Source organism: Ammodytes marinus (genome assembly GCF_949987685.1).
Source record: "Ammodytes marinus genome assembly, chromosome: 5".
In the NCBI taxonomy this organism is placed as follows: domain Eukaryota; kingdom Metazoa; phylum Chordata; class Actinopteri; order Uranoscopiformes; family Ammodytidae; genus Ammodytes; species Ammodytes marinus.
In genome coordinates this window covers 22,072,304-22,094,587 of record NC_137234.1, presented here as the reverse complement: position 1 = coordinate 22,094,587, position 22,284 = coordinate 22,072,304, and the positions used below count along the sequence as shown (strand labels likewise).

General features: G+C 39.4%; 1 protein-coding gene across 3 annotated transcripts; it reads right to left on the bottom strand.

Moving 5' to 3' along the window:
* Window positions 1-7,227: 7,227 nt before the first annotated feature.
* Window positions 7,228-21,225, bottom strand: cax2 (cation/H+ exchanger protein 2). Of its 3 annotated transcripts, XM_080028613.1 has the most exons (20): window positions 20,984-21,225; window positions 14,941-15,087; window positions 14,599-14,705; window positions 14,378-14,486; window positions 13,975-14,091; window positions 13,461-13,522; window positions 12,464-12,616; window positions 12,151-12,342; window positions 11,941-12,040; window positions 11,668-11,809; window positions 11,340-11,523; window positions 11,086-11,185; window positions 10,374-10,495; window positions 10,253-10,284; window positions 9,251-9,363; window positions 8,998-9,143; window positions 8,820-8,914; window positions 8,661-8,739; window positions 8,454-8,562; window positions 7,228-7,793 (listed from the first exon to the last, which is right to left on the bottom strand). In XM_080028613.1, the coding sequence occupies exons 1-20, from the start codon at window positions 21,051-21,053 to the stop codon at window positions 7,720-7,722; spliced, it is 2,253 nt and encodes a 750-aa protein (XP_079884739.1). In that variant the 5' UTR covers window positions 21,054-21,225; the 3' UTR covers window positions 7,228-7,719. The 3 variants fall into 3 exon arrangements, 1 of the variants encoding a protein (XP_079884739.1); XR_013844898.1 differs by lacking the exons at window positions 7,228-7,793; window positions 8,454-8,562 and having other exon boundaries at window positions 8,660-8,739; window positions 9,232-9,363; XR_013844899.1 differs by lacking the exons at window positions 7,228-7,793; window positions 8,454-8,562; window positions 9,251-9,363 and having other exon boundaries at window positions 8,660-8,739.
* Window positions 21,226-22,284: the final 1,059 nt, after the last annotated feature.

Here is a 22,284-nt window from a genome sequence, read left to right as displayed (position 1 = left end):
ACAAAGCACCGAGACTGCAGGAGGCGGAATGTGATGGGGAAAAACAACACTGGCTCTAAGAATTGGTAACGTGGCACAAAAAGTCCGATCTCGGATGAAAAAAAAAAAAAAAAAACTTTGAATGCCTCTTAGTCTTGTGTAGACGTGTACTGTTTGAGTTTGCGCGCATGAATCAGAAGTTGTGCGTCAGCGTGCATGACCGAATAGCTGAATGCTGATTCCACGTGTATTCAGACGTTTCTTGTGCTTTGCTATTGTCTTTTTTTGGTCGACTATTTCACACTTTTTTTGTTTTTTAACTACACTGTCGCAGCAATTTATGGAGCAAGAGAAGTTTGAAGTTCCATAGACCAAAGGCAAATGAATGTTGGTTCTCTACTAAGTGTAATTTTAGCTTCCATTCAGCAGCTTAGATTGGCTTGTTTCACTGTCGCTGAAGTGATGACACGCTGAACACTACTGCCATCTTTGACACTTACGCTGCATTTCATTAGTAGATGCACTTCCCCTCGTTCACTTGCCCTCAGCCCTTGGTATGACGTCACAGCATACGTCGCACGGAGCGAACTTGGAGCTTAGAGGGAGAGTGGGTGAGGGAGAAGCGGGGGATTTAAATGTAACTCACTTGCCCTTGTAGTCACAGTGGACCATCAGTTACATAGGTAGTTCTGATATTCTGACATTATTCAACTAAAGCAGGGGTTTTCAAAGTGTGAGAGAGTGAGCCCAACCTCAGAGAACACATTTCAGCGGAGCCCCCCCCCCCAAATCCATTTGTCGGATCTTTTAATTGTTTTACACATTTTAAACAACTCTGTTCCTATTTTACACATTTTAAACATATTTTTGAAACATTCTAAACATCTGTGTTTTTAAACACATTTTTTTTTTAACATTTTAACGTCTTTATCTAAGTATGTTTTTGTTTTGCTTTTTCAAAAAACATCTTAATCTAGTGGTTTAATCCTGCTTCCTTTAAGCGTGGATAGTAGTGACTGAGTGTGCAGTGGAGTTAGAAAGATAGGCAGGCAGACAGACTTGTCCAAATTAGTGCCTCCAATGTCCTGCTGGGTGAAAATATTAGCCAGCAGAGATCCTGACCCTCCTATGGGGGTCCGGGGGTATTTCCCCCCCGTCAGATTTTTTTTTACCTTTTTAAAGTGAAATGCATGAATCTGGTCCACTTTGAGAGGAAAATTAGGAGGCTAAATATGAGAAATTTTGTTTGAACAAATAATTTGGAGACACCGGGTCGGATGAATTAGAAGCTATTGAAGAAAGACACATGAATTTTCCATAAAAATATTAATTTAAAATAGAATATGCAGGGTCCTCTGGGTTGGGCTTGGAGCTCTTTTTCTTTAACGAGACATATTTCTCTGTAATATAGTGAATGCATTTACAGTAAATGCAGTGAGAGGAACGAAGCAGAAGAACTCTTGTCCAGCTATCTTTATTTCCACAGACAAGGCTGAAAAAGGCTGTAGACTATACACAGTGCATGGGCAACTGAGGGCAGCCCCATTTCCATATTTTCTTTAAAATAAACTCAGTACACACTGTGCATGAACGTGACGTGATCAGTTAACCTCGCCCCGCCCCGCCCCGCCCCGCCCCGCCCCACAGTTTGAAAACCACTGAACTAAAGTATATTGCATGAAGCCATTTCCATAGCATGACAAACATGATATCTCAGATTATCAAGATATTGTTACTTACACTTGTAAATTGTTTGGTCCGACATATTTTTTAGTTTATGTTAATTTCAACCAAAAACATCTGTTTTAAATAAGCCTACTAATTGGCAGCCGTCGGCCTTATATACAGGTCCTCATATAATTAGCATATTGTGATAAAGTTCAATATTTTCTGTAATGTACTGATAAACATTAGACTTTCATATATTTTAGATTCATTACACACAACTGAAGTAGTTCAAGCCTTTTATTGTTTTAATATTGATGATTTTGGCAAAAAAGTAAAGAAAAACCAAAAATTCCTATCTCAAAAAATTAGCATATTTCATCCGACCAATAAAAGAAAAGTGTTTTTAATACAAAAAAGTCAACCTTCAAATAATTATGTTCAGTTATGCACTCAATACTTGGTCGGGAATCCTTTCGCAGAAATGACTGCTTCAATGCGGCGTGGCATGGAGGCAATCAGCCTGTGGCACTGCTGAAGTGTTATGGAGGCCCAGGATGCTTCGATAGCGGCCTTAAGCTCATCCACAGTGTTGGGTCTGGTGTCTCTCAACTTCCTCTTCACAATATCCCACAGATTCTCTATGGGGTTCAGGTCAGGAGAGTTGGCAGGCCAATTGAGCACAGTAATACCATGGTCAGTAAACCATTTACCAGTGGTTTTGGCACTGTGAGCAGGTGCAAGGTCTTGTTGAAAAATGAAATCTTCATCTCCATAAAGCTTTTCAGCAGATGGAAGCATGAAGTGCTCCAAAATCTCCTGATAGCTAGCTGCATTGACCCTGCCTTTGATAAAACACAGTGGACCAACACCAGCAGCTGACATGGCACCCCAGACCATCACTGACTGTGGGTACTTGACACTGGACTTCAGGCATTTTGGCATTTCCTTCTCCCCAGTCTTCCTCCAGACTCTGGCACCTTGATTTCCGAATGACATGCAAAATTTGCTTTCATCCGAAAAAAGTACTTTGGACCACTGAGCAACAGTCCAGTGCTGCTTCTCTGTAGCCCAGGTCAGGCGCTTCTGCCGCTGTTTCTGGTTCAAAAGTGGCTTGACCTGGGGAATGCGGCACCTGTAGCCCATTTCCTGCACACGCCTGTGCACGGTGGCTCTGGATGTTTCTACTCCAGACTCAGTCCACTGCTTCCGCAGGTCCCCCAAGGTCTGGAATCGGCCCTTCTCCACAATCCTCCTCAGGGTCCGGTCACCTCTTCTGGTTGTGCAGCGTTTTCTGCCACACTTTTTCCTTCCCACAGACTTCCCACTGAGGTGCCTTGATACAGCACTCTGGGAACAGCCTATTCGCTCAGAAATTTCTTTCTGTGTCTTACCCTCTTGCTTGAGGGTGTCAATGATGGCCTTCTGGACAGCAGTCAGGTCGGCAGTCTTACCCATGATTGCGGTTTTGAGTAATGAACCAGGCTGGGAGTTTTTAAAAGCCTCAGGAATCTTTTGCAGGTGTTTAGAGTTAATTAGTTGATTCAGATGATTAGGTTAAGAGCTCGTTTAGAGTACCTTTTCATGATATGCTAATTTTTTGAGATAGGAATTTGGGGTTTTCATGAGCTGTATGCCAAAATCATCAGTATTAAAACAACAAAAGACCTGAAATATTTCAGTTGGTGTGCAATGAATCTAAAATATATGAAAGTTCAATTATTATCATTACATTATGGAAAATAATCAACTTTATCACAATATGCTAATTATATGAGAAGGACCTGTATATATACATACACACACACATATACACACTCACTCACTCACTCACTCACTGGCCACTTTATTAGGTACACCTGTTCAATGGCTTATAAAAACCAAAAGCTAATCAGCCAATCACATGGCAGCAATGTAATGCATTTAGGCATTTAGACGTGGTCAAGACACTGTACTGAGGTCAAACCGACCATCAGAATGGGGAAGAAAGGGGGTTTAGGTGACTTTGAACATGGCATGGTTGATGGTGCACGGCAGGATGGATCCATACTTTCATGTTGTTTACGCCAAATTCTGAACCTGCCATCTGAATGTCGCAACTGAAATCGAGACTCATCAGACCATGCATGATTTTACAACTGACTCTGACTTCAACAAGGCATTTTATGTCCACACAAATGCCGCTCACTGGATATTTTTTCTTTTTCGGGCCATTCTCTGTAAACCATAGATATGGTTTACAGTGAAAATCCCAGTAGATCAGCAGTATCTGAAATACTCATAACAGCCCTCCTGGCACCCTCAACATTGCCAAGTTCAAAGTCACTTATAACCCCTTTCTTCCCCATTCTGTTGCTCGGTTTTAACTTCAATAAGTTGTCCCATCCAGGTCTACAGGTGAAACTCGAAAAATTAGAATATTGTGCAAAAGTTCATTTATTTCATTAATTCTACTTAAAAGGTTAAAATAATATATCATATAGACTCATTACATGCAAAGTGAGATATTTCAAGCCTTTATTTGTTATAATTTTCATTATCATGGCTTACAGCTTATGAAAATTAGAATATTACATGAAATCAATAAAAAAGGGATTTTAAATACAGAAATGTCGGCGCTCTAGAAAGTATAATCATGAATATGTACTCAGTACTTGGTTTGGGCCCCTTTTGGATGAATTCTTGCCTCAATGCGGCGTGGCATGGATGCTATCAGCCTGTGGCACTGCTGAGGTGTTATGAAAGCCCAGGTTGCTTTGATGGTGGCCTTCAGATCTGTATTGTTGGGTCTGGTGTGTATCATCTTCCTTTTGACAATAGCCCATAGTTTCTCTATGGGGTTCAGGTCAGGAGAGTTGTAAGGCCAATCAAGTACAGTAATACCATGGTCAGTCAACCAGTTACTTGTGGTTTCTGGTACTGTGGGCAGGTGTCAAGTCTTGCTGGAAAAGGAAATTGTCATCTCCATAAAGCTTGTCAGCAGACAGAAGCATGAAATGCTCTAAAATCTTCTGGTAGACTGGGTTGACTTTGGACTTGATAACACAGTGGACCAACACCAGCAGATGACATGGCACCCCAAATCATCACTGATCCAAATTAATGTTGCGTTTCATTTGGAAATCAAGGTCCCACAGTCTAGAGGTAGAGTGGAGGAGAACAAAATCCAAGGTGATTGAAGACCACTGTCAAGTTTCAACAGTCAGTGATGATTTGGGGCACCATGTCATCTGCTGGTGTTGGCCCACTGTGTTTTATCAAGACCAAAGTCACCACAGTCGTCTACCAGGAGATTTTAGAGCACTTAATGCTTCTCTCAACTGACAAGCTACATGGAGATGCTGATTAACTTTTTCCAGCAAGACTGGACACCTGCCCACAGTGCCAGAAACCACTAGTAACTGGTTGACTGACCATGGTATTACTGTGCTGGATGGCCATACAATTCTCCTGACCTGAACTCCATAGAGAAACTATGGACTATTGTCAGGAGGAAGATGAGACACACCAGACCCAACAATAGACGAGCTGAAGGCCACTATCAAAGCAACCTGGGCTTCCACAACACCTCAGCAGTGCCACAGGCTGATAGAATCCATGCCACGCCGCATTGATGCAAGAATTTATGCAAAAGGGGCCCAAACCAAGTACTGAGTACATATGCATGATTATACTTTCTAGAGGGCCGACATTTCTGATTTTAAAATCAATTTTTTATTGATTTCATGTAATATTCTAATTTTCTGAGATTTTGAATTTGGGGTTTTCATAAGCTGTAAGCCATGATAATCAAAATTATAACAAATAAAGGCTTGCAATATCTCACTCTGCATGTAATGAGTCTATATAATATATTATTTTCACTTTTTTAAGTTGAATTACTGAAATAAATTAACTTTTGCACGATATTCTAATTTTTCGGGTTTCACCTGTATATGCCTAAAGGAATTGAGTGGCTGCCATGTGATTGGCTGATAAGTTATATTTGTTAACAAGAAAATGAACCGCTGTACCTACAGTATATACCACCGGTGTTCATTCGATCACTCAGCACTCCAAGGGTCTATCTCACCAAGTTCACTTCAGTTTTCAGACAATTGGAACAACACTTATGATGGCGGAGGGGATTCCCCCGAGGGCAAGTGAACGAGGGCATGTTGAACGACAATCAAAACGCAGCGATGCTCAGTCAGCTGCTGCTACACCCACTGTGACATAAGTTAGATAATGGATATCTCCAAACTGTCTAATCAGATTAGTTGTTACAAGAATCATGTTCTAACCTCATGGGCCATGCCCATTTGGGTGAATTCTGATATTGATTCGTGATCATAATTCTATTGTTCAAATTGTCAAAATGTTCCCCTCCCTTGTCACATTAGGCCTTGTGATCATAGGAAAACCCCAAAGCTTTGTTATAACGTCTCTTGAAGGGCATCACTGTGAATCTTCCTGTGCCTCTTTGATTGTTCTAGTGCTTTTTGGGAGAGGAAAAGGAGCTTAATAAGTTAGAAATAATTTTTTAAACATGTAGTTCCACAGTGATTCTAAAGCTTTTTTTATTTTCTTAATTTGGTGCCTTCCTAACGTCCAAAATGTCACACTTTTTTTATTTATTTTTTATTTCTGTAAATGTCTTCAGAATTTTGATTTCTTAGTTTCTCTCTGAACTGTCTATCAGGGATTATTTTCTTTAACTTAAATAACGTCACTTTTATTACCACTGTGCTTTATTTATCACTGTGCTGCCGTTTAATACAAATTGTAGCAGAATGTTTTGCTAAATTTTTTCTGACCGGGTTTTATTTTCATTTCAGTTTTCCACTTTATGCCTAATCTTCCTTTTTAACCTTTTTTAAACTGTAACATAGGCTGCATTATTTTACATTTTTAACTTTTGTTCTTTGACTAGCAGGAAGTTAAGTCATAAGGTGTACTCAGTCAAGTTAGAAACTGTGATCAGACTTTGCATGATGCATCATTGCCAACAACAGACATTTTTATTCAAGCAGATTTAGGTACGCTGTGTTCTTTGATGAACACAAATCTTTTGCGGTCACTGCGGATTGTAAATATTAAAGACTGCAGTAATACTCCCAGCCACACGTTTGCCTTTTCTCTCCTATTTTTTTCCAAACTTTATCTTGCTGTATCTGCAGCATTTTATTTCACACATTCACTGTAACTGAGTTGGCACTGGGCTAACTCCTCTGAAGCCTATTGTACACAATGCCCATTTTCAATCACTTCCATTTCAATCCCTTTCAAAACTCCACCTCAGTTCCTGTATGTTATGGCCTCATTTATATGCTGTTGTGAAGCAACAGTCTGCTTTGGTATGGCTCTGACTTGGTAAAAGTACTGCCTTGCTTAAAATTGAGAAGTTATATTTTTGCAAACATTTTTGATGTTCATGAAAGTGAAATTATCTCTTCTGCACGTCGGTACAATGTGTGCATGTCACTTTTCATAAACTCTTGGGAGAAAGGTGAATGTCTCCTCAAAAGGCAATTATGGCTGTAATATACATTGTTTTGTAATTCCTGTCTGTACAATCAATAAAAACAGGCAGTTTTTCAAAAATGTTGTATTGACATAGCATTATTGTTCTTGCTGAGCACAGCCAGCATGCAAGTTTTTCCAAACATGGTATCATCATCTTATTTAAAATGTCATGTGTCGATAAGTAATACACGTACCATTTTAAGATATCATTAGAGTTAAAAAGTATTCAAAATGTATTACAACAGTACCTTTATCGAAATACTCTCAATGCAGATATTTACATTATAATATCCATCTGAATTGTAAAATACTGCTTTCTCTCTTTTACAGTTAACATAAACCATATATAATAATCCAAATGACAATTAGAAGTTAGCTTACAAACGCTACATTTGACAGTGGTTGGAGTGATATGTTCAGTCATAACAAATGCCTACCTGAGATTAAAATGTAATTCATATAATTTAGGAAACAGCATAAAAAAATGAAATACTTAAAAGGATTCACACAAGATTAGGACATAATCGTGTCAGGTATAAAAGAAAAAACACAGGCTGAAAAGTGTCACAGTCAGCACCCGGCTGGAGATGGAGCGAAGAAATATAGAGCCAGTAGAATGAGGTAGACGATCACCAGAGTTGTACCTGCGAGAAACAAGACATGAAGAGCCCTCTGTCAGTGTTTATCTTTTGTGAGATAATGACATGGCGCACCCAGGGACTTTCGTAAAACACGTCCTGGGGCATGTTTGGAAGTTATCTGGATAAAACCCAGTAGGCCTCTCAGTGTCATCAACTGAGAAAAAAACCTGTTGTGTTAATTGTTAATTTAAACTTGATGAATGACTAAACCTGAATAGATAATTTTAAATATAATTAACTACCACACTCACATCCTTATCACAACATCCTAATTTGCTGAATCATTGTCTCCTAGGTTTGAATCATCCAACAACATGGGAATATGCTGCTCTTTGGGCTGCTGACCAAATGTTGTCAAAACCAAAGTAAACCAAATGATAACTGCTGATTAGTTTGTTAAGCATCTGTAATTAATAGACTCAAACATATGGAGTCACGACTATGGACCTTATAGACCGATACTCTTTTCTGCCTTTTCCAATTTTATACAGTATATTACACAAGGCAACAGCAGATGAAGAGGTAACGTACATGTTTCTGAATGATTCAAAATACTTTTTTTTGAGGATTCATTACTTTAAATTCATTTAAATGCAGGTGTTTTTTAATAAAGGATGTGTTTTAACACTAAAAAAGAAAAATCTTAAAAGACTCTAAACTTACCCTGAAAATAATCTGACTTGCCGTCCATGAAGATGTAGTTCACAATAATCACACTGAAGATACTGGCCCACAGGTGCAGGTCACTGAATAACAGCACAAATCCCACATCCTGCCCGAAACAGAGATGGTGTTTTATTTCAGAAACAGAGCAGTGAGTACTTACACTTTATGAATGAATAGTGATCAAAATGATAAAATGCATCTTACATAGAAAGCATTAAATAAGACCAGAATTGGAATCTGTAGCATGCACACTTGAACAGCAATACAGATTCCCACCTCCAAGCTGAAAAAAAAAACAATATTTAGATACACATCACTTTTTTTTCATCTAAGAAACTTTTTAAAATAAAAGACAGCTTTTACCTGAGACTGATGTTGTTTTGCAATGCAAACTGGATCCCGTTAACAATCTCTGGTATCTCAGGAACCATAGCGATAACTGTCACCCCAATGAAATACTGGAAAAAAGGATTCAGGCATTAGAAAAGCCAGAGAACACGACCAAATGAAAAACTTCCTGGGCTTGCTCAGATGTCCTGACCTGAGAAATGTTGGGCTGGTTGAGTATGGGCTGGATGTTCTCGGTGGCAAGATCGGCACAAGCAGACATGAGCACGGTGGCCATGATGAGGATGACCATAGACCTCCACCGTGACCAGTGGACCACTGCTCCATGGTGACCCGTCACTGCACAGACAAACGCCTCACTGTTCACTGTATTGTTATGTGATAACGCAAGGCAAAAAATTCTGTATTAAGCCGTTAACTGGGATACATGAGAGGGAGACTCCTACTCTGTCCCTCTACGACATGAATGTCATAAATGTGGGAGTGCGTCTTCAGTGTGAAGATCAGACCAATGATGTAGGCAACTGGTAGGAGAACAGACACCGTGTACACCAGTGGCCTGCCAACAAGAACACAACATACACACGATCTATGAGAGGGAAGACAAATATAAGGGCACCAAAATCTTATAGAAACTCAAAGACAATATGAGGAGTTAAAAGGTTTTAAATCAGTGGCACTTTCCAGAGCATTCACTAGTTTGAGATTTATTTATTGCCTTCCAAGGAACAATTTTTGTGCATTGTTTGACTAGAATAAAGCTTGAAACTTTGAAAAAACTGTTATTAACTAACATCACAGTGAAAATAGAGTTACTTTGAAATAAATTATTAAAGTTTTCCTTTCTCTCCATCAATAGATATGTTTTACTATAACTGGCATAGCTCCATGTTAGGTCCACATCTACAATCAAGAGCTAAAACATGCAAAACAAACAGCATGATCATTTAACCCGTTCAGATCCCCGTAAATTCCAATGGACATAACTTTTTCAGCATGCTTAGACAGATGTTGGACAAAGACAACTTCAACAACTTTGATTGCTGTGCCAATAAACTGGGTAAGGGAAATAATAAGATACAAAAAAAAGAAAAAAAGAAACTCTGGGCTGATAGTCATTAAAAAGAAAATCAAAAATAATACTGTATATGCTTTATTCAAATTATACAATGTATATATGCAATGTGGTTTAAAGCATTACTTTTTGTATTGAAGTGATCCATTGATAGAACAAATATACTTGTTTTTTTGTTTAAAAAAGTTTAAAAAAATGTACTGACATGTTAAGTGTAAGGTGGTGTCTCTTGTAAACATTCTTCGTCCATTCCAGTGGATGGAAAATAACATGTAACGTAAAAAAAGAAAGTTCAATATTTTTTGTGTGTATGGATCAAATACGGGTTCATTCCTTTATATTACAGCTATGTGTGAAGAAATAAATATCTTACTGAATATGGTTTTGGAACAGTGTACCGTTTTTCTGTTGAGAAAAAAACAAACATTATAAATAATACAGTGTTTGTCAGACGAATGCTGTATGTATGTTGTGACATTGCTAACTATGCTGACCACGTCGTAGTAGCAGTTGTGGCAGATGAACGGCCCGCTGCTGTTTCCAACAGTGGAGTCTGTGCAGTCGTCGCAAACCAGGTTTCCATAAGCCTTGGAAAACATCGTTGGGGCAAACACACCTACCATTGACAGTCAGGTTAGTGCGTAATTACATCTTGGTAATTTACATTGCATTCGATATTAATTTTGGCAGACAAACACTTGTGCATCTGGTTCTGTTTCTGTTAACATTGACTGTGCATCATCAAGCATTTCCATATCAGATCTTTATCATTTTTGTGAGCTAACAAGAGGTTAAAATGTCAAATTGAAAAACTTCAAGAACACTTAGAAACACATTGGAAACAGTGTCTGCCAAAAAAGATGAACCACTGCAGCGGTAGCATATGTCACCTGCAAGTGGCGCAAGTGTTAACTGTTGAGCCATTCCTTTCTTTGTCTTTAGGAGGCAAAACAATGTTGCATCTGGAGGTCTTAACAAAATGTCCAATGCAAAAACTGCAGCTGACTCAATGTGAATGAATGAGTTTGTGAATAAGTTAGGAGCCAGATTCATGAGGTGATTCGTATTTTAAATACTGACGGACAAAATGTTCCTATTTATATTTGTAACTTTTTTTGTTGTCATCACCACCATTTGTCTGACACTTCCAAAGATGTATAGCTATGTGACGACATACATTACATGAATTGGTTTTCCAATACTTGCCTCCTACAGAGATGAAAAGCAACGCAGAACTCACTCCTGTAGAGCGACTGTTGAACGTTTGCTCACTGTGTTTCAGCCCTCCGATTATCATGCAGATGCCCTGAAAATAAGACAAAGTAAGGAGGCTCATTCATAATGAACATGTTGGACATGGAGTGATTAGTTTACAAATTAACATCCTTTTAATTGAAATGTTTGACTGTTTTCTTAACCTATGAAGCTGTAAAATGTGATGTCAATGCAGGTTGGCTCACAGGGATAAAGAGGACGCACCCGAGCAGCGTGCCAGTCAGCGCTGCTTTAACAACCTCCTGCAGACACGATTTGGCTGCCTTGTGACCTCTGATTAGGGCTGTGATGTAAAAGGTCAACTCTGTGATTGAGCCGAAGCTGGCGTTCACCACTGCACCCACAGCAAAGTTACTCTGGGCTGAGATGCTGCGAGGGATACAAATGAAGGGAAATAAACATAAATAGACATTTTTAAGAAAATCTGATAAGTGGAACTAATTACATTTCTTTTATTTCATCTTAAGTCACTCTACAGGGGTGTGTTTCAATAAAGAAAAAAACCTGTCTCACCTGGCAATGCCCATACCAATATAATAAGACAGAGGTATGATGGAGCCGATTGCTATGGCAAACTTGACATCAGAGCTGGCGTACTGGTTTTCTCTGTCAATATATCCGATTACGATGGCAACTATTACTAGAGGAAGGAGGTCTGAGACAGGGGTTAAAGTAAACAAGTCTTCAAATTACTTACTAACACAAACACACACACACACACACACACACACACACACACACACACACACATACTGTACATACTTCAGATATACGGTTAAAGGATACTGACAGCAAAAACATTGATCCCATCCACAGTGTACTTGTAGTAGTACAAGTTTGCAGCATGGTAGCAGCACAGCAGTGCTTTGGTCTCATAGCCTTGATGCTACGGGTAAAAAATAATAATAAAGAAACTGGTGTATGAGCATGAAACCAACACTAAATAATTTCTCCAGGTTAATGTGCTGTGGATGATGAAAAGTAAATCTCTCTTGCCTTCCTCTGTGAGCAGGTGGAGACAGACACATCCTCAGGAGCCAAGAGAAGAATGACGCTCAGGGTCCGTGCGTTCATCTTGGAAACAGGGATGGTGAAAACCAGGATCCAAGACAAGAAGCAGCCCAGGGAGTGGATTACCACCAGAGGAGGATATCCCAGCAGCAGCCACACGTAGGTGGAGAAACGACGCTTTGCATCGAGAAGAAAGCTAAGAATTATTTTTGATGTAGCAGAAATGACTTTTTGATTTACATAAAAATATAATACATATAGGCCTATATAATAATATCTATAGAGTGTGTAAAATTACCCAGTAGGGAATGCGCAGAGGTCGTACTGGAAACTCCATGACTGGCACCTCTGTGGGTGAAGGCAGTAGAACTGGCGAGTTGTCCTCTGTACCGTCTATGTTACATTCACAATCTGGTGCTTGCTCACAACATCTCATCAATGTATTTCCAATCTGGAGAAACAACCAGAGGCTAGGTTTATTTTGGCTCCTTAGAGCACCAACTTTACATCTAAACCTATGTAGTCACAATCACAATTAAGGCTGCAACAAACAATTATTTTGTCAATGTATGAAATATCAGAAAATAGTCCCAATCCCAATTTTACATTTCATGTTTCATCTCACCAACGGGCAAACAACTCAAAGATATGTCACTCTCAGGACATTAAAGGTTCATTAAGCAGAATGGTCAGTTTAGCTAACTTCCTGTCAGTGACTGCAGTTAGCAGTCCCCTCCCTCCTCCCCACGTCACCACATTAATGCACTTCAAGCTGCGAGTTATCAAGCATCATCTCAGATACATAAGTGTGATAAAACATGATAAAAACCATCAAAACAGACATTGGGAAGGATTTTAACCTGCTCCGCCATTGTAGGCGCATACTTATTCACCCATCTGTCGCTCTGCACGTGCACCGGCAGTGAGACGGGTGCCGGTTTGTAGCGTTCTCTCTTCTGATTGGTTATCAGTAGTGGGATCCCCAAAATGTTTATTTGCCGATTACATGCAGAGCGAGTGGCTGAGAGATCGGCTTTATGAAATGCGCACACTAAATAAGTGATCACTGTTTGAATAAATTGATTTAATACTTATATTAACATAGATAAATCGCTTACTTCACCTTTAAAACAAGGAAAAGCAACAAATCTTTACATTTGAGAAACTAAATGCATGAAATCAAATAAAAAAAAATTGAAAAGTTGTAAGAAATTGAAAACAAATAATTTTTTTTAAGGTTTATGGAGGCAATTACTATGAATGTTACTGGTCAGAATTTGAGTGCCACGCAGTACCTGGTGGATTGACTTGCCGAATGGCCACAGGAAATAGCAGGACAACTTCCAGCAAAGCTTTCCTGAAGAGTGTGAGAAAAAAACAGAAAAAACAAATGAGGACAATATTCGATCAATAAGAAATACTGTCCTTAAGGCTCTTGCACACTGAGTCTGGTTTTTCGAATGCGAAACTGTCACATTAAAATAAATAAAAACTGATTAGTCAACTGACATGCTGAAATACACTTTAAAACAATCGGGATAATTCCAAAGCTACTTGATCAGCTTGAGCTGTACACAATCTCAGGATTGGATGGGCCGAATATTTCCACTAGTGAGAGGACCCAAAATCATCCTCACTGCTTGATGACTCCATTTTAGTTTGTTTTACAAAAAATGCTCAAAGAATAGAAAAACATACGCAACAGACTCAGTTAGCAGGGTTCCTTTACGTAACAAATTTGATCTGATTACAGATATTACAAAAAACTAAAAATCTATTTATATAATCTCTGTTGATTGTCTCACCTACCATATGGTAAACCAATGATAGTGATGAACATCAGTGTGCCGATCAGGAAATATACCAGAGAGACCCACCAACCAAAGACGAACACATATGCTACATTTCCACATGTGAAGAGATGACCTAATCCCGAGAAGAAAAACATTATTTGACAAGTTCTCCAGCAGCCACAGGAACAATGTGTGTGACAATTACATTGTAGTGCATTGTAATAACAAATCACAAGGTGAAATTATAACTCAAGCTAAGCATCCATCACCGTTAACGGACTGACTTCTTGTCTCGACTAAGACCTACCATGCTTGCCTTGGTCAGTTTTACTGTTCAATGATGGATTTTTTATTTTACCTCCAAAAACAGTTACAGTCAGTAAAGTGGCTGTACACACAAGCACTGTAACTCCTCTTACCTGAATGTGGTTTAATGACGTTCAGTTCAGAGTAAAGCTCTTTCACAACTTCTGACCTGACTTCGAACGGACGCTCTGTCACGTGGCTCTTCCATTTTCTAAAACCAAACTGACACACACGGACAGACACACAGTTTGAGGGATTAACCAGCCTGCCTGTTGTGCTGCACTCCAACCACTTTTGATTTGCGTGGGGAAACATTTGCCTCCAGACTTCTCACCCTGTAGTTGTTGACCAGTTTGTTGGCTTCCACTTCGTTCTCTGCTTTGATGGTTCTCTTGCATTGGATTTCCACCCAACTGTCATCAGAAGCCTGATGGTTCGGACCTAATAGAGCGAGCAACAAGATGAAAAATTAATATTTTAAGACAGAACAGCATTATTACAATGCTGCACACAGCTCTGACATCAAATTCTGATTTGAAAATAAATTGTGAAAATGGACTGTTTAAATAAGCATCCTTCCTGACAGTATCAATGTTCCTTGTATCTCTATGACACTACTTATATTGTTCTATTGAAAATAATTAGACCTAAAAATTCTCAATAACACCTTACTCACATGTGTGTGCAGGTAGGCATTTTGTTGTGCAGTGATGAAAAGATGGAGTGCAAATGCCAGTTGAATTAGATTGTGGACCTTCACTAAGTCTGTCAAAGGTCTGTTCATGAGTGTCACCTGCCTGGGGATCATGCTCCCACGAAGGTTCTGCAGCAACAAGCAAAAAAAACGTATTACACACACATAAAGATGTTTTATTTTGTCACAAAGTAGCTCAAATATTAGTCAAAATATGGGTACTTAGAGAGTTTGCAGTGAAACTATAATATTGATAAGACAAAATTGTGCTCAAACATGTCACTTTTGAGTGTGTTGTTCAATCACACAGTCAACTGTTGTGTTTATAAAATGAATTTTAAAGCATTTTAAAGATCTATTTACAGCGTTCCAAAATACTGAAAGATTTTAATTCAGAAATCTCCTGAGACATGATTTCAGTCTTATGAAGTTCTTCCAGTTACCTGCTTAAATTTTTTGGAAAATTATATTGACTTAATTTAAACTCAGATTTAAAGTGGTCACTGTTTCAGTGGATGGAGACTTTAAACATTTCAAGGAGAGACAATGAGACATTTGAGAAATCTCAGGATGCCCCACAAGTCGAGGCTTTGTCTTGAGAGCAATGTCCACGCGACAACACATGCACTGAATTGAAGCTGGTCTGTGTCAGTTGTGTCAAAAGTGACATAGCTTATTTGGTAAAAAGACATCGGCAGCAGAGACCTCATACACAGCACCCACAATAGCTTTGGCATTACCTATATCAAGTCTTTTGACAACATTAATTCAAGAACTTTTATGTGCATGTAGATACTAAGGACTTAAAGAATGCACAGTAAAACAAACTTCCCCTTAAGGCCAGGACACACCAGTCCGACTACCCGAAAATGGAGACTGCCGATTCAGGGAGCTCCAGTCTTCCCGTCGCGGCCGAAAAAGTGCAAAGAACACACCAAACCGACTGCTGACTTTCCGTACGCTCTGCGCTTGCGCGGGACGTAATGTCTCCATAACAGCAGGCGGCGCTAATCTGTATTGTGGCCCGAAAAAATACGGAAGCCGGAAATGATGGGACGGCTCTCTAGACCATAAACATAGATAGAAATACGTATTTATATTTATGGACCATAAAGAGCACCATGTTTAGCAGAGAGTGTCGAGCATGGTGTCGAGCAGTCAACAAGGGTTGATGCTAGGGCTGGGCGATATGGCAAAAAATATTATCACGATTAATATTTCGATTAGGGGTGTGCACGTGTACACGTGTACACGAGTAACCGTTTAGTAAGTCATAACCGTTTAGGAAAAATCAATAAACGAAAACCGTTTAAAAAAAAAATCTTCACATTTTAAATGTTCTTTTTTTCAAAGTTTTTAAATATGTTCTGGAGACACGCATTTATTGATTTTACATCACTAATAAACTACTTGGGGAGGATAAAAGCTAGTCTGCCCAATCTGTCTGTCCCTCGGCGTGTGTGTGTGTGAGTGTGTGTATAATCGCAAACACACGCACACATACACAGGGAGGCGCCGTTCTCGGGCTCGACTCACAGCCACGGAAGAGTGATGAAAGATAACCTAAAGATTAAAGTTACCCGGTTGACGTGAACTACGCGCGTAAGTAGCCCGAACTTAATAACACCTGTTCAACCTGCATAAACGTGGACATTTAGAAAGCGATAGGCTATATTAATCAGGAAATTAATGAAGCGCGATAATGACGGCGCACATGACAGGCGAACGCGTATGTGTGTGTGTGCGCTCGCCTACAGGACGGCGGGCGCACGAGGACAATGACGTCACGGTTAACCGTGTACACGAAAACAATTCCGTCGTGTACACGGTTAGACATTTTTGTAAACGTTCACACCCCTAATTTCGATATTGATCGATATCGATATTAATCACGATATATAGTGTGATCAGTGGCGGGCCGTCAGGGCCAGCAAAGCCTTCTCTGCTGGCCTAAAGACTTTCAGAAAAACGAAATTATATATTATTAATAAATTATTATATTTTTTATTAAATATATCATTTATACATTTTAATATATAAAATGTTTTCATTAATTCTATCTATTTTAAAGAGTTTGTTCACGTAAGTCTAAATACGTAATTGAATTGTTTTTCCTTCGGCTGCCGGTGTGCTGCTATATAGTAGAGCTCTTATCCAATCAGATTATTTCCCTGCGCTGTCTCCGGGTAAAAAAATATCTGGCCAAGGCCTTCATAATTCCGAGAGAATCCCCTCTTTGTTGACGCTAATGGGGACGATGTTGTGATTGACATGTTCTTTAACCAATCAAATTTCTAGTTTTCCGAGTTGGGCGTATCCTTTTACACGACTAGCCCTGCATTCCAATAGTAGTTGCACTTCCCCTTGTTCATTTACCCTCAGCCCTTGGCATGACGTAACAGCATACGTTGCACGGAGGGAACTTGGAGAGCGGAGGGAGACTGGGCGGGGGAGGAGCGGAGGATTTAAATGGAACCCACTTGCCCACTTGCCCTTGTAGTCGCAATGGACCGTCAGTTACATAGGTAAATCTGAATGCAAATAATACAGAATTATAACATTCTGCTAAGGTAGCCTATGTTGCAGAAAGCCATTTCCATAGCATAACAAACATTGAATTTCGACACGGTAACTCAGATTATCAAGATATTGTTACTTACACATGTAAATAGTTTGCTCCGACATATTTTCTTATTTATACTTTCAACCAAAAACATTTGTTTTAAATAGTCCTCTAATTGGCAGCCATCGGTGTTATAGCAGCAATGTGTAAACTGCAATACATTCACTGGATTGTTCGTATGGAAATAGGATAGCCTAATTGAGGCGTTTTGGAATATATTTATATTTGTCCTGCGGGTGGCCGCGATGTCCCTAAAAGCATACAGTCAACCGGAAAATAAAAGGAGAAGAAGAAGAAGACGAACTGCAATGCACTGTGGGTGATATCCACCTCGGAGTGACCATCCATGTTGACTTGATCACTCAGCCCTCCGAGGGTCTATCTCACGAAGTTCACTTCAGTTTCCAGACTATTGGAACGACACTTAAGATGGCAGCGGGGATTCCCCCGAGGGCAAGTGCCTAGGGCAAGTGAACGAGGGCCTGTTGAACGGGTATTGGAACGTACCCATAGACTAGGCCTACTATTATGGAGCAAAACCTGTTCTACATTTAAAGTGTGGCTGCTATCTTCAGCGGGTTAGTGGTGATAAACAATTAGAAAGTGGTTGTAATGAGTCATAATTATTGTTCTCAGTTTACAGATTAACAGAAAATGGAAAAAACAGTTTCCAAATAAAATAATGCTGGATCCATTGTATGGGAGTGGAAGGATGTGGAATAATCAATACAATGTGCAAACTCTTTGCCATGTGCAAGTTTCAAATTGTTCCAATAGAAAGCACTAAAGAATAAACATGTTTCATGTAGCCTAATGCATTGTTAGTGCAGACACATTTTGCAGGGACTATTTAAATCATATTACTGGTGTGATGTTATGCAAAAAATTAATCTAATTGAGCATTTAGGATGTGCTCTAGAGGAGATTTGAAATATATCGAGATATATATCGTGTATCGAGATATAGTAAAAAAATATCGAGATATTGATTTTTGCCCATATCGCCCAGCCCTACTCTTGATGGTTTAGTCAACATGTTTAGTGTCATTAATGTAATTGTATTACACTCGTTAAAGGTTAATGTAACTGCTGCAATCGGGTGGTTAATCAAATGACAATAGCCGTGACGTCATCATGAAGTTATTTATTTATTTATTAAGCGGTTTGATTTTCGGGATGATGGCTCTGAAGGCCTAGGTGTAAAAGGCACGGCCCGCCACTGAGTGTGATACTGCTGAAGCTTGAAGAAACCAGAGTGTTCATTAGTTAAACTATACAATGTTGTTTATTAGCATATTGTGATAAGAGAACATTGAATCACATTTAAATATAAACATTTAACTTCACAAACATGTTTTAACTGCACCTAACTAAACAATATAAGATAGCTTGCCTTGTAACCTATTGAAAATATTGTAAATAAAAATAAAAGCTCTGACTTCTTTCACGTTAAACTCCTTTGGCAGGGCTACAGCAAACATCTTGTAAGATGTAAACATATTGTAGAGGCACAACCATACATAAAAAGTAAACAATTGGATCAATAAAGGCACTGACACAAGTACTGAACTTTAAGATATAAAATATGAATATGAGAATTACTGGTTTTACATGTCAGCTATTTAAAAAAGTAGAAATGTGAGTAGAAAGTGCAAAATGTAAACATTGTAAAACCAGATATTATGCTACATAACATAATGTGTTTAAAACTAAAGATCTGTGAGTGACTACTATCACATCTAACTCCTCAGGCAGGGAGGCAACAATCTTAAATGTTTATAGAGCTGTGGCTCAGATGCTTGATGAATGTCAGAGCACATCACAAGCTACTACTCACACATACAGTACAACAACAGCTGTAGGTAGGGGATATGCGCATGCTGTAGCTACATGGTCTTACAGACCAGCAGGCTAATGAGGCTGAACTGAACAGCTACCTGTATGTTATAGGCTACTGTAGCTTTGCTTCTTTTTGATAGTTTTTCATAAGGTTCAACTACCGCAAAATACGATAGACAGGAGCGCTGCAGCGGATCTCGGGGCCGTGGTCCAATAAGAAATGGGGGGGGGGGGGGTTATCATTGACTACTGCACGGTGGACGTTTCTGGGGGGGAAGCATGGACATATAAAGAAAATATGGGTATGTGGCTGTGCCGACTATTACGTAATAGTCGGTGAGAATTCTGACTGGAGTATATTGGGGGGAGGGGTGGGGGTTTCAGAAAGGGGGAGAGTGAGAAAAGGAGAGATTGTTATTTTTTTTGATATTTTGGCAGTCTCTAGGCACACCGTGGACCCATGGATATGTTATAACACATTTAAAAAGTGCATTTAGCATAATATGTGACCTTTAAAGGCAGACAACAGCTGGATTTGTTCTGCAGGGAAATCAGAGGCATGATGACTGCAATTAAGTAAAGAGCAAAGACACCTTCTGTCATTCATTCATTTCTCGGGGGTTTCTCTCACATGATACAGGCTTGATCAATAAATAAATTACTGGCAAACCACCGCCGAGCACAATAATCAAAACTTCCCCATTTAAAGCCGTGCCTCCGCCCACTTTAGGTAGAATGCTGTTTTGTTTCCTCTTTCCTTTTTTATATTTGCTTCCTGAAACTTTAAAGAAACGCTTAGTTTTAGTGGTCGTTATAGTGTCCTGACAGAGGGGTTTGGCTTCGTTCTAATACTTCAATACTATTTAGTATGTCAGAAAAATATTTTGATTTCCCATAGGCTACAAATGCAGTATTCAAAAATATCCAATCCAATTGCATTTTGTAGTATACCCGTAAACTAAAGTATATAGTATGGCTATATTATGGCAAAACTCATAGATTTCTGTTTTGGACCGGTTGCATTAAAACAAACAATCTGAAGATGTAATAGGAGAATCTGGAAAACTGTGATGGGCCATGTTTCACTATTTCTGACATGTTGAATGTGTACCGCAATAAAAAGAAGAAATAAAATCAACAGATTCATCGACTATAACCTATTGTAGCCTAGTCTGTCTGAGTCTCATAGCATACAACATTTTTTAATAAAATAGAGCGAAAGAGAGACAAATGGATTTTCACAGAATTGTTAACATTGACATAGGCTATTGTAGTGGGCATAGCCTATACTGAGACGGTAGTAGCCTACACACGCACGAACGTACGCACGCACAATGGGGCAACCACTTCGAAATCAATACGACGTGACAGTCACTAGGTTACTACGCAGCAGCCCCTTCTTTTCGCTACCGAGCTGACCGTCTTGACTTTTTTTTCCTTCACATAGCGTGCCCCGACAGATTTAAAATGGAGAATGTGGTGTTAAGGACACAGTAGCTTGTTACGAATAAAGTTATCTAATTCTATCATCACAACAGGCAACATTTTAGCTCAAGGCGTTCACCTTGCATTTGTTCAGTCGGCCTCCTCCTCCGATTAGTCGTGTCGGTGTTGTATAAAGCTGAAAGAGACATGTCCTTGTTGACTGTCCCTCAGTTTAAAACCTCACCGTTATGTCAGAACGTTCGGTCCGCTCGTCTCCTCGGTCAACAAACGCTGCTGTCACTTCTCCAAGAGTACCTATTTGCAGACCTTGCAGACATAGATATGTGTTCTATATCTATGCTTGCAGACCCATGGAGAAACGGAGCTCCACCGGAAATGCGAAATTTCTTCTTCGTTTTTTTTTACTGGCGGCGATCACCCAGCGTTTCTTCTTCTTTTTGTTTTACTGCCGGCGTTCACCTAGCGGTGAATAATAACAAGACACAGTTTCCACCGGTTATGGTGCTAGTAGACAGTAAAATAAGTCAGTTTGTTAAGGGTTCTAAGTGGCCAGGACGGTGGTAAAAAGTAGATGTTGAGGTAGAAGATGAATGAAGCAACGAAGCTTTGTGTACATCTTCCGAAATCCGTCTCTTTAATTCACAATTATCACAAGTAGGTCAATCACATACAAATATAAACTCTTATAAATAAAACACAAAAAGTGCCACCACATTAAAATAAACAACACATTTTAAAAAATGGGGAGTGACAGTTTCCTTTGTAGATCCTGATTGATTTTACCAGACCCATTGTCCTCTAGTGATCACAGTTTTAATTATTATATAATTTCTATATTCATATTAGGCTATTTAACGAGGCTCGTCTGTGACTTTGTGATCACGCAAGTGAACAGTAAAGATCGCGTGCAGCCGCAGAATGAGGCTACATACAATACAATAGGTTTATTAATCCGAACACAGTTGGCATTAGCCTGCACTGCTGCAACAAGGCTCCAACTGACACTATCCCTGCGTTCCAATCCCCAAAGATTCAGGATGTCCCAATACATGCGCGTAAATTGTAGTATGCTGAAAATACATAAATGCCCCACTAACTCCAATAGCATTTTGGAGTATTCGCCTTTATTCTCGACATTTCTTGACATAATGAAAAAAAGTCTTCCTTATCTGATTTTTTTCCCTCTCTTGTGGCCCTAATACTCTTCTGTACTTTAGTATGTGGTGTAGTAAAAAGAAAAAGTATGTGATTTGGAACGCAGGGAATGTGTCTGCAAATAGGTGCCTCTCCACTACTCCGCTCAAGACAGAGAATAAGACCGCTTGGAATTGTGGGAAATGTAGGCAAACGTTGAGCGTCTAATAAAGCCTTATTTATACTTGTGCGGTAACGCGTGCGCAGAGCCCCCGCGGAGCCGCA